This window comes from Condylura cristata, unplaced genomic scaffold (genome assembly GCF_000260355.1).
Source record: "Condylura cristata isolate star-nosed mole 26May11 unplaced genomic scaffold, ConCri1.0 scaffold00004, whole genome shotgun sequence".
Taxonomy (NCBI): Eukaryota; Metazoa; Chordata; class Mammalia; order Eulipotyphla; family Talpidae; genus Condylura; species Condylura cristata.
The window spans coordinates 35,790,212-35,813,423 of NW_004567105.1; the positions used below are offsets into that span (position 1 = coordinate 35,790,212).

The following is a 23,212-nucleotide window of genomic DNA, read 5'->3' on the forward strand; positions in this document are numbered from 1 at the left end:
ACAAATATCTGTTTTCTCAGCTTTGGAGAATTTTTTTTTCCTGTAATATCCTACCAACCCTCCCCCCTCTCCCCATTTTGCAGCTTGATTAGCCCAATCATTTCCTTTTGTAGAAACTCAGAGTCTTACAGGGTGAATTCCTTTGTGCTCCTTTCCCAATCTCCAGTGATAACCCAGGGCTGATGGGGTCACTTACTCTGACAGGACCCTGCAGTTTCAGGTGAGGGGGTGGTGCTGCCGTCCTGTGGTGTGTTTGGGTAAATGCAATGGATGTGAATGAACAGGACACCCAGGCCAGGCAGGTGTGATGAAGCTCTTTTAAAGCTAAGCATTGGCCTGCGGGACAATTAGAGCATTTAAATGGATCAAAATTTTCCATCTCTCACTCACACTAGGATGATCATATATCTTCTTCTTCCAAACTGCTTCCAAATGAACTTGTAGAAGCAGGTGAGTGGGGGGAACCCATTCTTCCTTAAGTGATACCTGCGGTGGATTTTTGGCCCACCAGCTGACTACCAGCTTTTTCTCCATTAGAGGAACCACCACCTCTGGCTGATTGTTTTTTATTGCATTTGTTATGCGTAAGTACTTGGCTAAGTGTTATCCTTAAGGATGAAAAGCAAATGCCACAGATAAGATAGTGATAGGGTTTTTTTTTTTTTTTTAATGTGGAAATCAGCCAGCTGCTGCTCCAACTTGGGTGGGCAGCCTCCAGCCTCCCTTGTAGACTGGCAGGAAGCGGTGGGTCCTAGCACCTGTGCTCTGCACAGGAAGGGGGGGGGAGACAGCCCCGGCTCCTGGAACTCACTGATGTATTTGGAGCTGCTCTGCCAGTGTGGCGGGAATGAAGCTCAGCTTGTGCCTTCCCGGGCAATGAGAGGTGAGAACAAGGTGACTTAGCAGGAGGACACCTGCTCAACCATCCCACACTTGAACTGCTAAAATCTCCTGGATGAGGCAGAGGCGCTGATGGAAAACAGAGACACGGTCCCTTGTGGATTCCGAAGACAGACATATTCAAGTAAAAATGGTGATGAAGTATGATGGTGATGATGGAGGTGATGAAAATGGTGATGGTGACGATGGAGGCGATGATGGTGCTGACAATGATGGCGGAGGTGACGCTGCTCACCACGATGACATCCACACCTGCTCCCTGTCTCCCGCGTGCCAGGCACCTACTGCCCACGTCTCCTTACACCTTGTTTTGTTAATTCCAATCCAGGAGGAGGAAAGGCGGGGCCTGGGTTAAGTAACTGAGAGTCAGGGTTGGCTCTGCCCACGGGCTGACCTAAAGGCGAGACACAACGTGCATGCGCCCCTGGCAAAGGACAAGCTGGATCTAATAGGCCATGGCCATTTCCTGGGCACAGGGGACCAACAACACCTGAAAAGTGGGTGAGCCCGGGAGCCTGATCTCTGTGCACAGCAATGCAATATTTTAGCATAAAAAACCTGAAAAGTTCAGACCCCAAATTATCGATGGATAACACTGTGCACTGTGTACGAAGTGACAGCCTTAGAAATGTCACAGCTTGCTGGAGAGACTGCAGAGCCGGTGAGCAGAGCTCCAGACAGGTGAGGAGCCCAGAAAGCTCTCGCATCTCAGCCTCACAGGGGAACACCTCTCCAGAGGCGTCTGTGTCATGGGGAAGGCAGTGGAGGAGAGGAGAAATTATCTGCAGAGTCAACGAGCTGCAATGTCTCCTGGGAACTTTATATTATTATCCGATTTCAGTCTTAAAAGCAACACCGTGGAGTCACGATGCTTACTACTCCTGCTATACGGAAAATAAATATTTTTGACACATGTGCACATGTGACTAGATTAGAAGTGTAAACACCTTGAAACTAATTTCTTAATTATTTTTTATCATCTCCGCCAGCGGAAACGGAAACCGAGCTCGGTCTCAGAGTCGGCGGTGTCCAAAGTTTGGGGGCTGGACTTGACCAGAATTACCCTCTATAGGGGCCTGTGCAAGTCCTGGCTGGGAGGGCAGAGTGAGGGGTAGACATGGGCTTGCTGATGTTAAGCAGACGTCAGCTACTCTAGAAAATCCAGGGTTATGGTCAGAGGAACACAGGACTTAATCCGACTGGCTGAAGGAAATGGGTTTCCTTAAAAACACAAGATGGGGCCAGGGGCAGGAGCAGGATTCCAGCATCTATGAAGAGAAAGCCAAGTAGACATCTCCTCTGCAGGGAGAACCAGGTTTTCCCTCAGGCTTCACCTGCTTTTTAACTTTTCACTGTGATTAGAAAATAAACCCCATTTGCCAAAAGTCAAAGGCTGGGGCTGGCTGAGAGCCTGGTGGGTGTGTGGGGTGGAGGAAGTGTTAAGGGGAAGCAGTCTGCAGGGTCTGTGGATTCCATCCCCTACTCCAGTGACTGGAAACTACAACTCCCAGCAGGACCAAGGAGAGAACTGCGAGGACCCAAGGGCGGAGCTAAGCGGCATTCTGGGACTTTGGGGGATAAATAGAGAGTGGTTTTCCAACTGACACTCTGGAGAGGTAACAGTTCTCTTGCTCTGGAGCAACTGCTCTCAGACCAGACGGTGTGACTGGGGCTAGTAGCATTAGTTTGGGACTAGAGCTCCAAGTTAGCAGTGCAGGTAAAGTAGTCCAGCTACTTTGTATCCCTCTCTTTCCCTGGGTTGTTTCCTTTTCCTTTCCCCTTTTTGTAAATAAACCCATTACCCTTTCTGTGTATACCTGCAGAAACTTACATTTTGAGGTCGTGGGTGAGGCCCCACAGACAGACAGCCCAAGTCCACTCCGGGCTACCCTGTAACAGCAGCAGCTTGGGAGGGCAGGGAGGCAGGGACCCTCCTGGGTAGTTCTGCCCAGGCCCCCACGCAGAGGACGGGTCCCCAGGGTTCTGCCAGGCTCTCTGGAATGGCTACACCCCACTGGCCCCGTTTTCCTGATTTGAGAACTGCTTGGTCCTCCCATTTAATGAGACCTGATTTTCCACACCATGGCTCCTTCCCTCAGGACCACACCCTCTCACAGAAGCCCCCTGTCCCGCGCGAGGGGTCTTCAAATAACCCAGAGTAACCACCAGACCCTGCCCTTTCCTCACTTGCCCCCTCGCCCTGTGACTGCACAGCTTTCTCCAGCAGTCCCCCAGCTCCCTTTCTTCACAGGGGAACCCCCCCCGCCCCAGGACATGCTTCCTCCAGCCCTGCCCACCACATGAAGGGGCCATGGGAGCCCTCTGCCCAGTCCTCATTTTATCTCTGGGTGCCTCCTAGGTCCTGTGCGTCAGCTGCCCCATCAGAAAATGTGATGTCCTGACCCGCTGCCTTCACCTCTCTGAGGTACGCAGCTAAGAACACGGGTGGGCTGAGCAGAGACCCTACATCATAAACACGGGCCTATGAGGTCAGACCCTGGGCTAGAACCCTGACAGCAGCAGCATCCGGAATTGTTCTTTGCTTTAAAAAAGTGTAAGCTACCCAGTGAATTGTGTCTCAGCCCAGACACAAGATCCTGCCACTCTCCCTGGTGCTGTACAGCTGGGAGTGAGGCCTGGCCCATCATGGTGTTTGGGCCGGCTTTGGGGAGTCTCGCGATGGGTGGGAAACAGGTCCCACCTTTTCAGAAGCCCCCTTTCCAGAAGCCCACCTGCGACGGACCCCAAGGATTTGTCTGGATTGTGGAGAGGGGTCCTGCGCCCTGCGTGCTCTCCCATTATGGGGGCGTTTGGCAGACACACCAACAGGCAGCTGCTCACAGTGGGGAGGGACCCCTCTGGGACAGCAGGGGGTTCCTGGAGGCACCCCTTCCCTGGAAGTGGAAAGAGCAGAGAGCAGAGGCACAGCAGTCATGGGGCGTGAGGTGTGGGAGCTAAACTCTCACGTGCCGGGTAACAGCCCCTACTCGGTGAGTCCCTGTCCTCAGGGTGATGGCGCCCACTGCGGGGGGTGGGGGAGTGGTCAGTGGGGACAGTTGCCAGGTGGCCAAAACCTCAGCACTGCTTAGAAAGCTCAGCCACGTTGGGTGGACCAAGCGGGCACGTGTGAGGAGGGGCGGGGGTGGGGTGCTGGAGCCTGGGTTCCGAGGGTTCACCCCTTGTCCTTTCAGGAGGAAGCCCTGTGGAGCCTGCCCCAGCTGACCATCTCCTCCCCATAATCCTTCAGGAAGCCCAGTCCTGCACCTTGGAATAAGCCTGTCATCTTTGAAAGGAAGCTAAAAGGACACCTGCAGGGTGGGCGTGAGCCACATGTCCACGTCCTCATGGACAGGTCAGGAGAGCCAGGAGCTGTGGGGGAGAGCCAGGAGAGGCTCACAGAGCAGAAAGGCCACACAGGTGGACACAGTGAGGCCTGAGAGGCTGCCAGCCTGGCCCTGCTCCTGGACATTCACTCCAAACTGGGAGATGAGGGTCTGTGCGGGACCCCCAGCCTGGGTCTCGGGTCTAGCATACAGGTGTACAGACCCCCACAGGACCTCTGGTCCACACAAACTAAGACCCACTGAGGTGCTCTTAAGTCCTTCCAAACTGCGGGCCACGGAGTGTCAACACAAGGGGGTAAGGAAACCCTCGACAGCCAGAAGTGCCAGTTCTGGGAGAGAATCTGCAAAGGTGTTTTAGGGAGACATGGCCAAATGAGGGGTGATGGAAAAATCAAACATGCTAGAACATTATGCTAATCGAAGACACACAATCCAGGCACCGTGGGCTGAGGCACAGCAGGAAAACTGTGCAGACCAGGCGCCTGGACACGGGGACACTGAACGCTGGTGGGTTATAGGGGACCTATGGGTCTTTGCAGACTCTCAGGCTGGGAGTGGGGGTTCCCAGGATACCCTCTGGGAGGGAGAGCTCCTCACGGGGAGGGAGGACTCCTACTAGTTGCCCACAATGCCCCAGCCTCTGAAGTCCTCCTCCTTGCTGCTCACCATCCTGCCCAGCAGAGCTTCAGGGGTCACCTGAAAGAGAGACCTGGAGGCTGGTCCCAACCACAGCTGGGACCCCGAGGCAATAGTTCAAGCTCAGTCTCCGTTCTACTTTTTGTTGGTGAGGCTGTTCCACAGCCATCCTGCGTGAGAGGACGTGGGTGGAGACACATGTAGCCAGAGCCCACTGGCCACAGGGCGGACAAGGCAGGGGCAGGCAGGGTGGCTGCAGGCTTCCAGCTTCCAGAAGAGCCCCTGCCAGAACCTGCAGAGGTGCCAGTGACCCAGACATGGGGATCCCTCTCTCCAGCTGTGTGCCCCTTGTTCACTCCTCTTCTCTGGGCCTGAGTGTCACCCTCCCTCCCCCAGAGGGAGGTCAGCTTCCTCCACACTTGCCCTGCTTCTAATTCCCCAACTCCTCCTCCACTGAGCACTGCCTGGCTGGGAATTGCGGGGGCGAAATGCCTGCTGACCTTTGACTCCACCTGCCATAAGGGATGCTGTGTTTCCTTATTAACAACTGTTACACCACTGAGGACCCCAGCAAACGTCACATACAGACACTGCTGCCTCCCAATAGCATCTTCTAACAGAAGGAGCAGGAAGAGAAGGCTCTTTGTCCTGCCCTGCCTTTAAAGTTGAGTTTGTGACCTCGGGTGAGAGATGATTTCTCTTTGATATCTGTTCAGGCTTTTTCACGTAAAACCTTGCAGATAGTTTTTGTCATTATTGTCGCCGTGTTCAATCAACACCACAGTAAATTATTCCTCACTAAATCTACAGACTGATGGAAAGTGTGTTAGTCAATAAACAGTTAAATGGGAAGAAGCATCAAAAAATATTCCGGTGAAACAACTATGGTCTACTGCACACGGAAACTCAAAAGCAGATATGGAGAGAGGACTGAGGGAACAGAAACATTTAAAGTAGAATTGTCATATGAAGAAAAACAGGAGCATGAGGCAGACACATTTACATAAGCATTAACAGTAATTAGGAAAGGTTGAAATATTTTTAAAAATTTAATAATGGATTTAATGGCACATAGAGAGCAATAGAGATGGTGGCTGTGAACCATGTGAGCATTTTATAATCAAACACAGACTTGGTGACTTCACCCCATTTCCCCAAACATCTCACATGCCCTGCTAAGACAAGAACTTTTACAAAGGCACCCACAGATATGACCGTGAGATAATTTCTGGTGGCTCAAGGGCTTAAGGGGCTAATTTGTGTCCCCAGAACTTGGGCCTTATTGTCCTATCAATATGTAACACAGCAAAGTTCCAATACACATTCGCACCCTTGATAGAACAGCCAGGAGCCACCAACATTCCAGAGAATGAGACAGAACTGTTGAAGAACATGAAACATTTCCATACCGACAATGCAAAACTAGAACCCACTCACAAGGCTTATAAAACATCAGATTCTACTTCACATACATGAAGGTCAGCACTTATATTGTTTGGGGGACCAGCATAAGGACGCCCCTCAATTCTGCAGAGTCAGAGGACGGCCAGCTAAGGAGTAAAGGGGCAGCTTCAGAATTTCAGAGGCTGTAGACCAGAACAGAACTTTCTGCAGCCTCCCTGTGCTGCCCTGGTAGACAGCTTATGAGCAGCTGTCAAAACAAAGCAGTGCTCACAGTCTATTTTTATCTCAAACCTTGCAGAAGAGAAACAGAAACAAACCCTGCAGACCAGTCAACCCTCAGTTCTAAGCCGCTGATGCTTCAGCCAAGGGACGTGTGTAATGGGCAGCCCAGGTGGGGGTGTCCCAGCGAGAACAGGGGTGCCATGCGTGGTACCAACAGGTCAAAGTGATTTCACAGCAGATTCTCATAGTAGAAAACAGCCTCTGATTTCACAGCAGATTCTCATATTCAGGAAGGAACTTCCAAGAACAGAGTCAGTGGGTGCACAGAGCAGGAGGCAAGAGGGTTGGCCCTCTGCAAGCCACTAACACACTGAAAAGAAGAGGCTCTCCCTTTGAAACAATTCACTCATAACCCAAAGGAAACAAAAGAGAAACATGGTAAACAAGCTATAACCAAACCCTCCTAAAGATCCATGGTAACAACAGACCTCGGTGGGACAAGAAAAATATAAAACGCCACTCAGCAAGGTGTGTTTGATTTTCTTATTCAGTATTTTTTCATTACCTTTTTTTGAAATTTAAAAAGTTCAACATTACTGTTACTCTGAGGGGCTCAGAGCTCCTCTTGTGTACAATGAGGCATCTGAAAATCAGAGGCTTGACTATTTCTTGGCTTTTTTCCTTTTTGAAATAAAGAAGAAATATAACACATAAGCCACATTTTGGGGAGAAACAACCCCAAAATTAGGCCAAGTGTTTTGAAGTGCACTAAAACCCTCAAAAGCCATTAAATTTTAAGTATAACTTGGCTAAAGGAGAAGCAGCATGTTTTAAATAGGAAATCATTTTAAAATCCAAGTTTGCAAAAGGCACTTATTCCTTTTCAAAGAAAAGAATAAGGATTTGCAATGGCAAGCTTCCTAATGTAAAAGTTATGTAATGACTCACAGAAAAGCAGTTGAAACAAATTATTCAGGAATAAATCTATTCAAGAAAATAAGGTTGACCTACAGGTGTATAGCCAACTTACCTCTTTTTGTTTTTGCTGTCAAGTAGGGCATAAAAAGAGGGGAAAAGGGAAATTTAACTGGTTCTTCTGTCGCCACAGGTGGTTTGTTGCATAAATACCTGCTTGGAGCGAGCGACTAGACTCTCATGCACTTTGTGAAGGATGCTGGGCAGTGTGAGTTGGGACGCCGGGGGCTGGAGAGAATGGGGTGTCTGTCCTGGGACTGGAGCTCATTCACTGGAGCCCCATGGAGCCCCTTTCTGCACTGAATTCCTAAGTACATGAAGTTGTTTCTTTTTTTTTTAATTTATTTATTTATGCATACAAGAACTAGAGTGTAGAGCAGAGGTGGTGTGTTGGGGGGAGGGGTTGGTGAGGGGATTCCCCAGAGACAGAGTGGGGAGAAGAATAGGCAGATCCACTGCGATCTGACTGCTGAGGGGAGCAGTGGGTAAGACAGGTGAGGTCACTGCACCCCACGTGGGTCAGCTCCCTCGTAGTGCCAAGACCTAACCCCAGCACCACCAGGGAGGCCCGCAGAGTTCTTATCCAGAGAACACTGACTGATTTTCTATATTGATTAAGATAATCTGAAGCTCAATGAATAAGCAGGAGGTGAAGCTCAGTTTGGAGCAAAAATCAAACTAGACAAGAGCAGCCGAGCAGAAGAGATTTCCTACATGTGCCTGCTTCAACTAAAAACACACAACTTTATACTCAATAGGAGGAGGGAGGGTTGAAAGGACAGCCCTGCTCTACTTATCCTGCGAAAGAAAAGCACATCTGTTCTGTACAAATCTTTGAATGCAAATACTCGAAATGACAGCAGCTCTTTCTTTAAAAGAAATCCATACTCTGAGAGTTACGTGTATCTGGTCTAGGCTTTGGCCTGTAGGTTGGCCAGTGCAATCTCACAAGAGGGCAGCTCCAGAAGCTGGAGGGGACTTGCTATGCAGACAGAGTGTGCCGAGTGACAGAGGTACCCCATACACCCCCAGAAGAAAAAGCAACCCTTGGAGCCTACCAAGAGTAAAGCAAAGCAAACCTGCCTGCCGCACGTGCTTCACACAAGCATGAGTGTGTGACGCTGAGTGTGCTGGGGGGAGTCTGCTGGCTGAGAGGCAGTCAAGGGCAGAAAGGTCCGCAGTCCCATGGCATCTTGTGGCTTTTCACAGTAAATAGAAGACAAATAAACTTGACTCCGAGTGGTGCTTTCCCTCTTCTCTCATTTCAGCCATGTGTGCAGGTGGGTGCAGGGGACTCCGGTGAGTCTCGCCTGGTGCACTGGCTGTGCACAGCCAGTTACCAGCTCATGCTACATGGTCCTGGTGCCAGGGAGCCACGAAGCCGCAATGTCAGTGAGAACCACAGCGGGGGCAGAGCAGTGCAGTCCTGGGGTGTCCCACCTGCCCGCTCCTGCCTTGTGCGCAGCAGACCTGGCCCCAGAAACCAGAGTCTAGGCTTCCCCCACACTTCTCAGTACCTTGGGAGGGGCTGGTTGGCTGCCAAGTTGAAGGCCCCAGAGGGGTGCGTCTGGGCAGGTCAGCACCCTCCAATCAAGGCAGCAACACCCCCGTGCTCGCAGGTCCGGGTCCCCAATGTTTTGAGGAGGGGATCCTCGCGAGGTCCCTGCACGGGCCTGAAACACTCCTGCTGGCCCGGGGTCTGCTCGGCTCTGACAGCCCCTGTGAACGGGCTGCAGTGTGCTGTGTGCTGGACCAGAAGCGTCTCTTCCTGACTCAACAGAGTGGGAATGTTTCAGCAGATTTGCCTGCAAGTCCACTAGGGACGTGGATGGCACAAGTGGCAGTCAGGGAGGGTGGCCTGTGTTGACTCCAGCCTGACCGCGCTCCTGGCCAGCCAGACACCCAGGAGCCCGGCCACCGGCCTGGAGAGCAGAGGCCGGCCAGCCCACGGTGACTGCTTCTTAACTGGGTTGCTTAGTATTCTTGGTAGACAGAAACAGTCCTTTTGAAAACTACTTCGGGAAGAACACTCCAGGAAATGCTTCTTCAGCAAAGCATTTATATTATAAGTTTTCAGGTGCTTGCAGTAAGGACAGGACGGACAGACCGGCCAAACTGGCTGCACTGAATGCCCTGGGCAATGCTGCTGCCCGCTCCCCTGGGCTAGCCTGGGAGAGATCACACCACGCTCTTGTCTGCGTGTGTGTGTGTGTGTGTGGTGTGTGTGTGGTACGTGGGGGTGGGGGGGTGTCTTTGGTTTGTGTGTGTCTTTGGTTTGTGCATGTGTATGTAGTTTATATGTGAGGGGTATGTGGTTGTGTGGGGGGGGCATGGTGTATGTGCATGTGGTGTGTATGTGGGTGTGCTGTGTGTGTGGTGTGTGTGTAGTGTGTGTGGTGTGTGTGCTGTATGTGGGCTGTGTGGTATGTATATGGTGTGTGTGTGGCATGTGTATGTGCAGTGTGTGTAGGCGATATGTGGTCTGTGTATGTGTGCGGTTGTGTGGGGTCTTTGGGGGGTATGTGTGTATGGAGAGTATGGTGTGTATGTGCAGTGTGGTGTGTGGTGTGGGGTGTGTGGGGTGTGTGAGGTGTACTCTCTGGCAGCCACAGGCCTGCCCTGCTGAGAGCAGAAGAGAGCACAGGCAGGTGCAGGAGGAGGTGCCTATCACAGTGGGGGTGAAGGCTGTCCTTTGACTTGAGGGTGAGGAGCACACACAGGTGAGGGGTGCAGTGGCCACGTGGACCAGTGTGTTCTCTGGGGCAAAGGCCAGTCCTTGCAGGGCGTCAGCAGCAGGCATTCCTTGGGGTCCGGGTAAGAGGGGGCCTCTCTTAGGGTTTCTCTCTGCCTCGCAGTCTTTTCCAGGGACACAGAAAACATCTTAGGGCAGGTGAGAGCAGCAGGGGTGACACCCTGGGAACTCCGCCACTCTTGGGACCCCCACCCGTGGTGGTTGGTGGTTGGGGTGGGGTGGACATGCTCATTGGGCTGGAAGGCAACCTTGGGCACTAAACCAATACCTTTCCTACCACTTACTGGTATCTTAGAGGAAGACCGCACTTTTCCTTTGAGAATTTTTATAAGGAAATTTCAATTTCTATGAATTTAATATTTGAATTAAAACTTAAAAGACTGTAAAAACTACACCATGATATGAAGGGTAAGCAGAGGTGGAAACCTAGACCTGATCGCGCTCTCACACCTGTATGTCACCTCACTGATAACCAGCAGGATGTGGGTATGGACACCTTGTGGAAACGCAACTTCTGAACCATGGACCTGAAAATTGGGGGTCAAAAACAACTGAAATGAAGTGAAAATCCCGACAGGCCTAAGGTCTCAGTGGCCCTTGTGCTGTGTTGGTCTCTGCCTTCTTCCTGGGCCAAAGGACAGTCCATTCAGTATTACCTTTATCTTTCCTCTCATTCTGGAAGCACAAGGTACCATTAGGTTCTGCTGGTCAAAATGGGCAAGATGCCCATTTGAGAAGGTTTTCATCCACCTCAAGGCACTCCTTGCTTCAGATAACATGGACACTCGATTATAAAAATTAAAATTATCATTCAGTTCTTCTTTATTATTTTCAGACTATTCAAGAAACGGAGTTTACTTGGATATACCTAAACCACAGGAGTGACATTCCTGCACTGTCCAGGAGACCTAGTAACAAGCAGGAGAGACGTGTAAAAAAATGGCCTAAAACACCGGATGTGACCTGTGTAAAGGAGCCTTGCTACAACTGAGACAGACCAAGCAGAATCTATTTGTAACCCACCCCCAGCCCAAAATTTCATTGAAAAAGAAAACCTAAAGGTCCTCCACCTTATTTTAAACATTAACGTTAACTATTAACGTTTAGATTTCTTGCAGAAATTATGTCTAGTGAAAACTAGGGGTGAGTAGGGTGGCCCAACACTGTGATGGCCGGGACAGCAGCTTCTCACCAACCATGGGGGTGGGGGTCCATCGGGGCTGGCTCAAACTGAGACTCGCCATAAGTGCAAAGTGCACCCCAAATTGCAGACGAGAAGCAGCCCAGAACACAAAAAAGCTCATTAATACTGCTTCCACCGATTGTCTGTTGAGGCGATGCTGTTAACTCCATAATATGCTCAAAATAAAATATATTGTTACAATTAAGGGTATCTGCTTCCTTGTATTGGTTCCTACATGGCCACCAGCTTATTACAGCTGTCACATTATTTCTGCTGAGTAGCTCTGGTCTAGAGGGTGAGTCATTCTGCAGTTTGTCTTGCAAGAAGTATTTCTAGTTTACATGGGAGCATTTCAAGGTTTCTTGAAGGATTCAAGTTTATGTTCCTTTTGTTCCATTACTTGTACTTAAAATTAAACAAAAAAATGAAAGGGATACGGGGGAAAAAAAGAAAAAACACGATTAAGTGGGGGAAAAAAAACAGTATGAGCATGCCCACATCATTGCTAATGTACATATAAAATACTCATGAGTATATTGTATATATTTATGTCCATTGCTTGTATGTGCACAGAGTATTTCTGGCAGGGCACACTTTCTATTTAAATACCATTTTATACCTTTTGAATTTTGACCACCATTATCTGTTAAAAAATATAGTTAAAAACTATAAAAATATTAGAAAGGAATAAGAGAATGCTAAAAAGAAGGAAAACCAGACTCTCCCTGATGGCACAATCGTTTAAAGCACCACATTATGGGGCTCTCCAAAGCCACTGGCCAGGGAGCTGACCCACATGGCATGGCTGACCTCTCCTGACCCGCCTGCTGCTCCCCTCAGCAATGTATTTCAGCACATATGCCTATTCTGCTCCCCACTGTCTCTGGTGAATCCTCTCACTCACCACACCTCTGGCCTGTACCCTAGTTCTGTAAGCATAGATAAATAAAATCTTTTTAAAAAAAGAAAAAGAAAAGAAGGAAAACCTGTCTCTCAGGCAACCTTTTCCTCTGTACTACAGGGGTCCATAAAGCATTCCTTCTAAAATGCATGTTTTTGGCCCGCAGGCTCCTCCCACTGTTTCTAATCTCTGAGAAAAGAAGCCAAATGCAGCAGCTGAACTCTGAAGAGAGAACCCAAAACTTTGCAAGGATGGAGCAGCTGCACCTGACATTGGTCCTGCCACTGCCACCACCTGGAAAGAGCACCCCAGGCTTAGCTGTTAGTTATTGGTGTGGTGGTGTGTGCCAACAATTCATAAAGACCATTGGCACCATGTCCAAGTCTGTTTCCCCAGGTGCTGCCTGGCACAGTGTCTGGTGCTGTTTATTCTGACCTTCAGGTTGTTACTGCAGCAGCCCACCAGTGAGCACCTCCAGCTGTGGAGTCCAGGCTTAGGCTGAACAAAGTGGGGTGGGAAGCCTGCTGTGGTTGGGAAACATTCTGCTAATTTTGCATTTGGAAGCTGGATGAGGATTATTGTCCACCTATAGTTATTATATATTGGAGTCCACGATTTGGAGCCCAGAGGGCGATCCACTCAATACCCAGGCAGAACACGGGCACTGGGAAAGTGCAGACGAGACACCATAGCTACAAGAAAGGGAGCCACCTTCAGGGATCCCAGGAAGCCTCTGTGGAGCTGAGAAAGGGTAAACCCCGCAGACAGTGCTGAAAAGTGCACTCAGCCAAGCGCATGCCCCTGGTCATGATTTAGAGCCCAGAGGGGGATCCATCCATTGACGAAATAGACTGTGGGCATCAGGAAAGTGTGCTCTAGGCACCACTGTTACAAAACAGGGAATTGCAGGATAGGGACTCAAGATCCTCTGTGGACCTCAGTAAGTTCAGAGGGAGGGGTCCTTCAGGGACAGCACCCATCAACACATCCATAACACAGCCCTAGTGGAGGGTTGGGTAACAGATCTGGACTCCATCTGGCCATCAGATTCTGACATCCCAGGAGAACCCTGAAGAAATGCCTGTCAGTACAGCAGCACAGTGTTCCAAAGCTTAGAACACATTAGAAAACAAACAGGGAGAAGAAAAAATATATATAAGCAACCAAGCAAGCCCTAGGGAAAGGATACACCATAAAGGGAAAACCAGCCACCAGAATCCAACAACAATGACCTGGAAGAACTTCTCAACCTGTCAGATAAAGAATTTCAAATCACTGTGATAAAAAAAATAAAAGACAATGAAAAGGAAAAGAATGATATGACAAAAATAAGTAACTATCAAGAAGAATGAAATCGAGTCCCTAAAGAGAGAAGTGAAAGAAATATGGGAGATTAAAAGATTAATGGAGGAGCTACAGAATTCTGGGAAAAGCAAGGAAAACAGAATAGCTGAAATGGAAGAATGAATAAATACTCGCGAAGACACAGAAATAAAAGGAACCAAACCAGAAAAGGGAAGAGAAGTATGATGGAAAAAGAATATAGAAAAACATCAAGAACTATCTGACTCCGTGAGGAAAGGAGTCATAAGAATTATAGGCATCCCAGAAGGAGCGGACAGAGAATTAGGAACAGAAAAAATATTCAAGGAAATAATCAGAGAACTTCCCAAGCATGAAGAAGGAGACGAAAATAGACATATAGTGTATGACAAGTGTTCTTTGGCTCTTCATTCTTTTTCCTTCATGCACAACTCTTTCAAAAAAATGAGAAGGAAGGAATAATACCAAACATGTTTTATGAAGCCAACATTACACTAATACCAAAACCAAACAAAAAAAGAAAACCACAGGCCAATCTTTCTAATGAACACTGATGCAAAAATCCTCAATAAAATCTTAGCAAGCAGAATTCAACAATGGCATCAATAAGATAATTCACCACGACCAAGTAAGATTTATTCCAGGATCATAAGGGTGGTTCAACATACAAAATCAACTAATCAACAAAAAGAAAAATGAAAACCATATGATCATATAAATTGATGCTGAGAAAGCATTAAACAAAGTTTAACATCCATTTATGACAAAAGCCCTAAAAATTAATGGGATAGAAGGAACATACCTTATCATAAAGGCCATATACGACAAGCCCATGGCTAATATCATTCTCAATGGTGAAAAGCTGAAAGCCTTTCCCTTATGGTCTGGAACAAGACAAGGATGTCCACTCTCACCACTGCATTTTAATATAATACTGGAAGTCCTACTCAGAGCAATAAGACATACAAGAAACCCAAATAGGGAAAGAAGTAAAACTTTCACTATTCACAGATGTTATGATAATATACATACAGAACTCCACAGAAAAACTAATAAAAATAATCTACCAGTTTAGCAAAGTAGCAGGATACAAAATCAACACACCAAATTTCAGTGGTTTTCCTATATGCAAACAATAAATCTGAAGAAGAAATTAAGAAAACCATCCCTTTTATAACTGAAATTAAATGCAGCAAGAACTTGGGAATGAATGTAACAAAAGAGGTAAAGGACCTATACAAAGAAAATTATAAAACAATGTTAAAAGAAATGGAAAGACATCTCCTGCTCATGGATTGGGAGAATTAACATTACCAAAAGCTACAGAAGCAACCCAAATGCCCAACAATAGATGACGGGATTAAGAAGATGTGGTATATATACACAATGGAATATTACTCAGCAATCAAAAAAGATAAACTCAGGCCATTCAACAGCAACATGGATGGAGCTGGAAGGGGTGATGTTCAGTGAAATAAACCAGAAAGAAAAATACCAGATGGTTTCACTCTTGAGAGGAATGTAGAGGATCCAAATAAGTGATCAGGAAAAAAAAAAAAAAGAAAGAAAGAAATTATAATAAGCAAATATTGAAATCAACAGGCAACGATAAACCAGAGACATTCTACAGTGGGGGAGAGGTGAGTAGGATCAAAACAGGAATGGCAAGAGCACAAGGGACTGGTGTTGGTACATGGGTAGACTGGTGATGGGAATTTTATGGGGACTATAACCAAGATGAGAAAGCACACATTGTACAAAAATGAAAAATGATGAAAAAAAATACAATATTAAAAATAACTTTAAAGATATATTGAACAACTACTAAGGAGAATAAGGATTTGGATCCATAAAATTCTCACTGTGCAATTTACCATCCTTTCATACACACTGCCCTCCCCTACTTTTTAAATATAATTTAGATAAAAATGAATATTCATTAACAATACTATGACTGTAAATATTTGTAACAAGCCCTGTAAAAAAAAATACAATGCATGTTTTCTTTTAATGGCCTTGATTGGAGGTTGGTGTGTATTAAACCAAGGACCCCCCCCCAAAATCTTCAAGAGGACATATATGCTGCGTGGGATTAAATAATAAAAGTGGATGAGTGACTTGAAAAGCCCAAGATGCAACTGCCAGCCAGAACTCACCCATCGCTAACGTTAAATCACAACTAAAAAACACCCTTGATGATCCTGCACACCAGAAGCCCACATGTGCAAGTGACTCCACCTCCACGGCCACGTGTGGCGTGAGATGCCACATGTGACACTCACACTGACACCGATTACCCAGCATGCCGGGCATTGCAGACAGGGTTGGAGCAGCGTTCTGGGAACGGAAAGACCAGGGAAGGGCTGGAGGAGCACCTGGTCTTGCCTGGGAGCACAGGGACAAGAAGCCTCAGTGACTGCCATGCATTGCTGTATATGAAACGCAGTATCTGGATGCAAATCAAAACTGTCCCCTGAATGGGAGGCTGTTGGTATTTATCTAAACAAAGCAAATATAGGGCTATTGGGGAATCGATCAATTCTTGTGCTTTTCAACTTTCAGTCAGGTGTGTCATTACGGGGGTGGACGGACAGAACCTCATGGAGACACAGCTCCTGGCGGCACTGCTAACTCTGCACATTCCAACTCAAGACCATCTTACAGTCAGAGCTCCAGCAAAAGTGAATTGCTATTGATGACATCCTGAAAGAAATGGAAAGGAACTTGTAGGCATTGCATATTTTCATGTAACATGCATCCTGACTAATAGCAAAAGACTGGTCACATACATGGGTGTGCAATTGGGAGATGGAAGGCCCATGGCTGATGAGGCATCTGGTGGGTGATGACACTGCCAGGGCCAACAGGTTTCTGTGGGCAGCTCTAAAAATGGGTAAAATCTAAACTTCCACAGAAAAATGTCCGATGTTATGGCAATTCCATCTCAGTAAAGTCAGCAGTGAAAGGAGAGGGGGTTGAGAAAGGTGACTGGGGAGGGCCAGAGGCAGCCACAGAGGGGAGGCCAGCTCAGTATGGCCAACACAAAACTCAGACCGTTACTTTCAGTAGAGCGCTCAAACAGACTCTTTCCAATTTGACATTTTTCTCATTTCTCTCACAAAAAACCCAGGCAGGTCTTTTTGTCTAAAAGTAATATTACATATGCCTCTTACATAGTCTGGTAGGCTGATTTTAATTACTGACATGGTCATGTTTTATTATTGTTAGATAGGTCCATGCAGTTATGGCTTCAAGACAAAGTGTCACTGCAAAGTGACACGACCCTTGAAGCTGCATGACCCCCTGTCTGGTCAATGCAGCTGGGATAGCTGCAGTGGGAGCTGGGAGAGGACACAGCGGGCCTTGGCGAAAACCTGGGCCTCAGGGTCTGCAGGGCAGGGACCCACCCAAAGTTGAAGAGGCACATGCCAAAATTTCCCTCGACAAGGTGGGTCTAGCGTTACACCCATCAGTACAGTGTGCAATCTCTCCTGCTAATTTAAAGAGTTGGTTTTCCAGAAATGGAGAAGCAGTGCCTTGAAAAAGATGGGATTTTCTTGAAATAGTGATTAATTGATTTAATCACTTCAGAGATTCTCAGAAAAACATCAAAACCTATGTTGTCTTGGAGGTGGACGGGGGGAGACCATGCTACACAAATAAGGACGTGAACTCTTGTTTCCTTATTTAAAAAAAAAAATCACCTAAAATATAAATTAAAAATTCTTATCATAAAACATGGAAAATTTAGCGACGAATTAATTACCAGTTTAAGCTAATAAAACTATATGATCTGATAGTAAGCATTAAATTGTTCCATAACTTGTACAAAACTCATGAATTTAAAAAATGCTCATAAAATCTGTTTCCTATGAGGTTAAGGTATTTCTTGCATCAAACCTGCAATAGGATATATATGTCAGTTTAAGTCATCTAAAGTGAACCTCTAGCCTAGTGGTGAATCTGGGCCCACTATTTACATCTCTAATCTTGAGTACAATGGCCATTTCTAAAGCCAGTGGCACCTCCATTATTTGAAGTGAAAGAATTGAAAACAAGAGCATGTCACTCATGCATACTAACTAGCTTCAGAGTTACAAAACGCAATAAGCACAATACCATAGAAAGCCCCAGAACATGTGAAAATGGGGCTCTTGCACTCTGACACACCCTTTTAGACAGCAACATCAAAAGGGATCAAAAGCCATAAAGATGTCCACACTTTCAACCAGGGGACCTCACTCCTGGGAAGGAGGTGACCGGATGAGATGCTGACAGTACGAGGGCATCCCAGCAGCATCTGAGGACATAGCAAATGATGGAAATGGGTGTCAGAGGCTGGAAAGCCAAGCCTGGTGCCAGGACAACACCTGAAACAAAACTTAGGCTGCAGCCACCTTTAACAATGAAAATGACAACAGGAGTGACATGGAGTGTCTGTGAAGCAGCACGAATGGTTTCCACAATGCAATGGCTATGTGTCCATGGAAACAAGAAGCCACAGTGACTGCCAATATGAAGACAGTGGTGATTTCTGTTTATTATTAACTTTCAGTCATACTGACATGTCACCTTATTAAATTGCTGGGGTTTTAATTCCTCATACCATTTCTGTTCTAGATACTATAAATCTTATTGGTATAGAGAGTTCATAACCTTAGGGGTGAGGTGCCCTGAGAAATCACTTAACCTCTGGGGACTCACAGACCCTTCAGGTACCTTTGAAAAGGTCCAAACAAGAGCAAGTGAGTGGAGGTATTGCTTCTTTCTCCTCCTCTTCTTCTTCTTCTTCTTCTTCTTCTTCTTCTTTTTTTTTGGTGTACATTTGGCTATGTTTTTAAAAGATTTTATTTATTTTTGCATTGAAGAACTGGGGTGCAGGCCAAAAGTGTGGGGGGTAAGAGGATTCACCAAAGACAGAGTGGAGAGCAGAACAGGCAGGTCTACTGAAGCCCACTACTGAGGGGAGCAATGGGCGAGACAGGAGAAGTCTGCTGTACCATGTGGGTCAGCTCCCTAGCTGGGGCTTAGTAGTAGTGCTGAGACTTAACCCCTAGTAGTGCTGAGACTTAACCCTTAGTAGTAGTGCTGAGACTTAACTTAAGCCCCATTTTGGCTATTATGCTCCTCCAACTCATTACCACTACCTGTTTCCCCAAACATTTGTAGGGTGTTGAATATGCACATAAATTTCCATACCGCATCTTTTGATCCCAATCAGTAGGTTGATCCATGAATCAGACAAGGAAAATATTAGAGAGCCAAAGGCTGAGGTTTCCAAAAAGGAATTAAGGTAAAATCAAAGGAAGGTAGGCAGAAGATAAACTGAAATGAATTAAAAAAAATCTTTGGCAAAATCAAATAGCTGCAGCAGAGGCCAGAGGATGGTGGAAATAAGCACAGCAGGTAGGGCTACACTAGGGAGTAAGGGAGACTGTGGCAAACTCAAAGCTCACCCTGATTCACTGCACCACCTATTCCCACAGCTCCAGCAGATGCTGACAGGTGTAAATGCAGCTCCCCAGGGCTGCCAGATACTCTGAGTCATGCCAGGGAGGCCAGAAATCTAGATGTTCACATGAAATCGCTGAGTGTCAAGCAGTTGACAACTAATTTTTAATTAATCTCAATTTTTTTTTGCTCCTTGTGGTAGCCAAATAATACTTTCTGTGGGCTGAGCTGTTTCATGGACATCCCATGTGCCACCTCTGACCTCTACTTAGCATGCAGGGATTTGTCAGAAAGGATGCTCCTTATTTGCCCAAGTCACATTTCCAATGGAGGCCTCTTCAAGAGCAAAACTGGAAAAGAAATGAAAAAGAAGAAAGAAAGCAGGGAAGCTGGACTCAGTGGTACACATGTCGGCCAGTAGCGGCGTGCACATCGTGGGCATGATGGTTTCAGAGCCGAGTGCTCACAGGGAGGACCTGTGAGCACGTCACAGCCACTTTCTGTGTCATGACTGAGGGGATGTTCTGAGTCGCTACAAAAGGAAATCAGCCCAAGAGGCTTTTTATGAAGATGGCTCCCTTTACAGAAATTGCATTACACGTGATTGGAACAGAATGATGAACTTTGCCTGGGATGAGCTGCTATGAGCTGCCAAGCTGCAAACAGGCCCTGGGAGAGTGTCCTGGCCACACCTGTGTCTGGCTTCCCTTCATCTGCCCGTTCCCACCAGCTCCCCCTCCATCCTGGCTGTTTCCAGGGGGGTCCTGAGGGTATAGCAGGGATGCACCCTGGCTGAGAAGGGGGGGAGAGGCAGGAGCATGAGGGGGTCGGGCTCTGTGCTTCGCTGTAAGGATTGTAGAAGTTCAGGGTCCGGGGGTAGGCATTGGGGTGGGAGGACAGGGAGCTGTCTACTCAACTCATCATTTGCGTCACATGCACCCAAGGAAAAAATGTTTACCTGGTGGAGCCACGGTTAACCTTTTTTCCTTGCTGAGCCGGTGCCCCTGGATGAATTCACTCATGGAAGGGGGGCCCTTCAGAAGAAATGACTCTGTGGAGGTGGGACCAGGGGCAACGCTTAATAAACTCTGTAGGTAGGAAGCCCCTGGTGTCCTGGGACGGCTCTGATCACAAAGGGAAGGTGAAAATTGTCTTGCAGGAGATCCAAGAAAATACATATAGGAAACAAAAAAGTTTTACTTTAATTACCTTTCAAAGCCTCACCAGTGACAACATTATTTATACTGGCAATTGCATTTTTTTTAACATGTCAATCAAGCTTTTGGCAGTTTTGTTTCCACACCAGGACACAGCCCTACTTGGGGGCTGCATCGTCTACCAGAAGAGAGAATGGCAAATGAAAAATATTTATATTACTTGGTTCTTTACGGAAAGTTTCCTAAAAATAAAAATGCTACCCTTAACCGAAAATACAAGGCAAGTAACACAACACTAGAGACTACTGTAGAAAAAAGACTACAAAATCAAGTCATTAAAAAACTCAGAGGTGATGTCTCTGAGCAAAAGCCACAGACCAACTGAAAAGGCACAAACCCTGTTGTTAAGAAAAAGACAACACGTGGCTCCATCCCACGTGACCGAAGGATACAGAAGCCATTGGCTTTGGGAACAGGGGCAACAGCTCCCCTAAGCGAACATGATCATCTCCTGCCCGTTGGAGGGAAGCTGAGGAGCTACACCATTAGCAGGGCTTTTCAAATGCTCCCCCCATAAAACACAGCTTTATCTTAGGGTCCGCCTTGCAGGCTGGTGGTGGGAACAGGCACGTTATATTACGCATACAAGGAGCAGCCCAGACGCTGACCAACACTTGAAAATGGTATTGCGGTGGGGCAGAGTTGGGGTGCAGGGGACAGAAAAGAACTCATAAGCACAGGGATCAGAAAGTAAAACCATCCCCATCACAGCCCCGCGCCCACCGGCTCCCACTTTCTCCCCCGTCCTCCGAGAGAGCACATTCATCTTTGCAGGACGCGGCCAGCCGGCCCCTGCCCCGGCCGCGGAGATCGCTGCGGGCGTACCTTTTCCTCTGAGCGCCACTGCCGACCCGCATGCTGGGTGTCTGTGGGCCCTGTCTATGCAGGAGGCACGCGGCGGCTACGGTAGGCACGGTGACGGACGCCTCCCCACTTACTTTAGGGCTGCCGATCTTGCTCTTTCCCAGTTTGCCTTTGTTGCGCCGGGACTGCTCGTGGTCAAACTCTAAGTCCTCCAGCCGCTGGGTCAGGGCAAGCTTTTGCTGGATCGCCATGCGCAACAAACTGTTTAGAGTCTTCTTCTCATCCTCTGCTGCCGCTAACTGCCTCTGCATCTCATCCAGCTGTGTGACATACTCGTCGCATCTGGAACCAGAATGGAAAGGCGGTCAGAAGCAGACCCTGGTGAAGCAGAAAGTGGTGCTGAAGCTGACAAATGGTAAGTGGGGTGAGGATTTAGGACCCTGTCTCCCTGGAGCAGAATGGAGGTCACTGGGGACAGTCTTCATAAGTGACACTAAACCCCAGGGATGGATGGAGTCACGTGGGGGTGGGGCGGGGGCTCTTCCACAATGTTGGGGGAAGAGCAAAAAATCTCCTGTAAGGTTCGTGGTTGTCAAGTTACCATAGTTTTTTCTACAGTGTAACTCTGTATTCTTGTATACAGAGTACAGACTGGAGTCCCTTACAGTCTGCCTGGAGTGGGCCAAACAATAACAATCTTGGGTCTTCCTTGGTGGTGCAATAGTTTAAAATGCAGCACTGTGAAGCTTGCTGCAGCTGCTTCAACATGAGTTCAATTTCCAGCCAAGGAGCTGACCCACATGGCATTGCAGAACTCTCCTGACCCTCCTGCTGCTCCCCTCAGCAGTGCACTTCATTGATCTGCTTGTTCTGCTCCCTACTGTCTCTGGTAAAGCCTCTCACAGCCCCTGCACCTCTGACTTTTGCCCCAATTCTGTATGAATAAATAAATAAATCTTTAAAAAAATCTTCATAAAGAAAACAGCCCCTTCTCTATATTTATGGGTTTCATTTCAGTGTAGGCCACAGCTACCACTGCTCCCTCTGGGGCGGGTTTGCCTGAGGAGGAGCTGAGCATGGTCAGTGGTGTCCCCAGCAGATGGGAAGCAGTGGGGAGTTGGGACAAAGCAGGACTCCTGGGGTTGCTACAGAAAGGAGGCTGCAGGAGGCCTGCTTGGGATGAGCAGCTGGAGGAGGAGCTCAGACATCTGCTCTCCCAGCAGCAGTCTGACCTGAGCATTTGTATTAGTATTTGGAAAGAAGAATCACTCACACCATTACTCAGAGCACTTAGCCACTATGACCGTAATGACAGACACGCTTGATACACCAGCACACGATTACTGACTTCATAGCCTCATTCCAGATGGACTATAGGAGCTGAAATATGCACAAGTCTCGCAGGCATGTAAAGGAACATCAGAGCTGGTAAAGGAAGCTGAGATCCATAAGCACCCCGATCTTCTGTAACCTTGACAGTCAAGAAGCCCAGGAGGACTTCATGAGAAAACAGAAAACTCAAGGCTTACTAAAATGCAATGTGGATTTCAGGACCTGGATTTCTTTCAACTGGTCAGATAACAATATCTTCCAAAAAAAAAAAAAAATCTATGGAATAGGACAGCTACTAGATCCAAGGAAACATGAAAATACACTATTTGGGGTGATAATTTGCATAGAAAACCAGATCAATGATTTCAGTGTTCCTTTTAAACATGTGTCCAGTTCTTTTCATGTGGCTTGATCTGATTTCTTTACATTTCCTTGATCTACATGACATCCTGTGATGAGCTTCAGGGCTGACCCCCCCCGCCCCAGTCCCCCAGGACACAGCTCTGGCACAGAGATTATTGTTTGTCTTTAGTTGCATTGTTTTCATCAAGGTATCAGACTTATAACACCATTTATGATCTACTTGTTCAGATGCATGTCCTCACATCACACCACAATGAAGGGTCCCAAATTAATACTCCGCCACAGTCCCTTGGGGCCTCTCCCCCGTGCTCACTCTTTCCTTTTTGATAGCATCAGTTCTGCATGTAAAGTTACTCTGACCATCCCACATCCTTGCAAACAGGAGATGAATCACCCCTGTGAAAG

General features: G+C 47.4%; 1 protein-coding gene across 9 annotated transcripts in view; it reads right to left on the reverse strand.

Annotated features, from left to right (window-relative positions):
* Nucleotides 1-23,212, reverse strand: part of BICD1 (bicaudal D homolog 1 (Drosophila)) — a 143,162-nt gene that overhangs the window by 9,929 nt on the left and 110,021 nt on the right. For 3 of the 9 annotated variants that reach the window (XR_001146288.1, XR_001146289.1, XM_012735288.1), the window contains exons 7-8: nucleotides 21,134-21,454; nucleotides 20,050-20,243 (exon numbers count right to left, since the gene is read on the reverse strand). Coding sequence is in view for 7 of the 9 variants with exons in the window: in XM_012735288.1 (XP_012590742.1) it covers nucleotides 20,050-20,243; nucleotides 21,134-21,454 (515 nt within the window). In the remaining 2 variants the exon portion in view is untranslated. Of the gene's footprint in view, nucleotides 1-20,049; nucleotides 20,244-21,133; nucleotides 21,455-23,212 lie in introns of those variants that run through there. The other 6 variants (XM_012735291.1, XM_012735292.1, XM_012735293.1 and 3 more) reach the window with 3 other exon arrangements.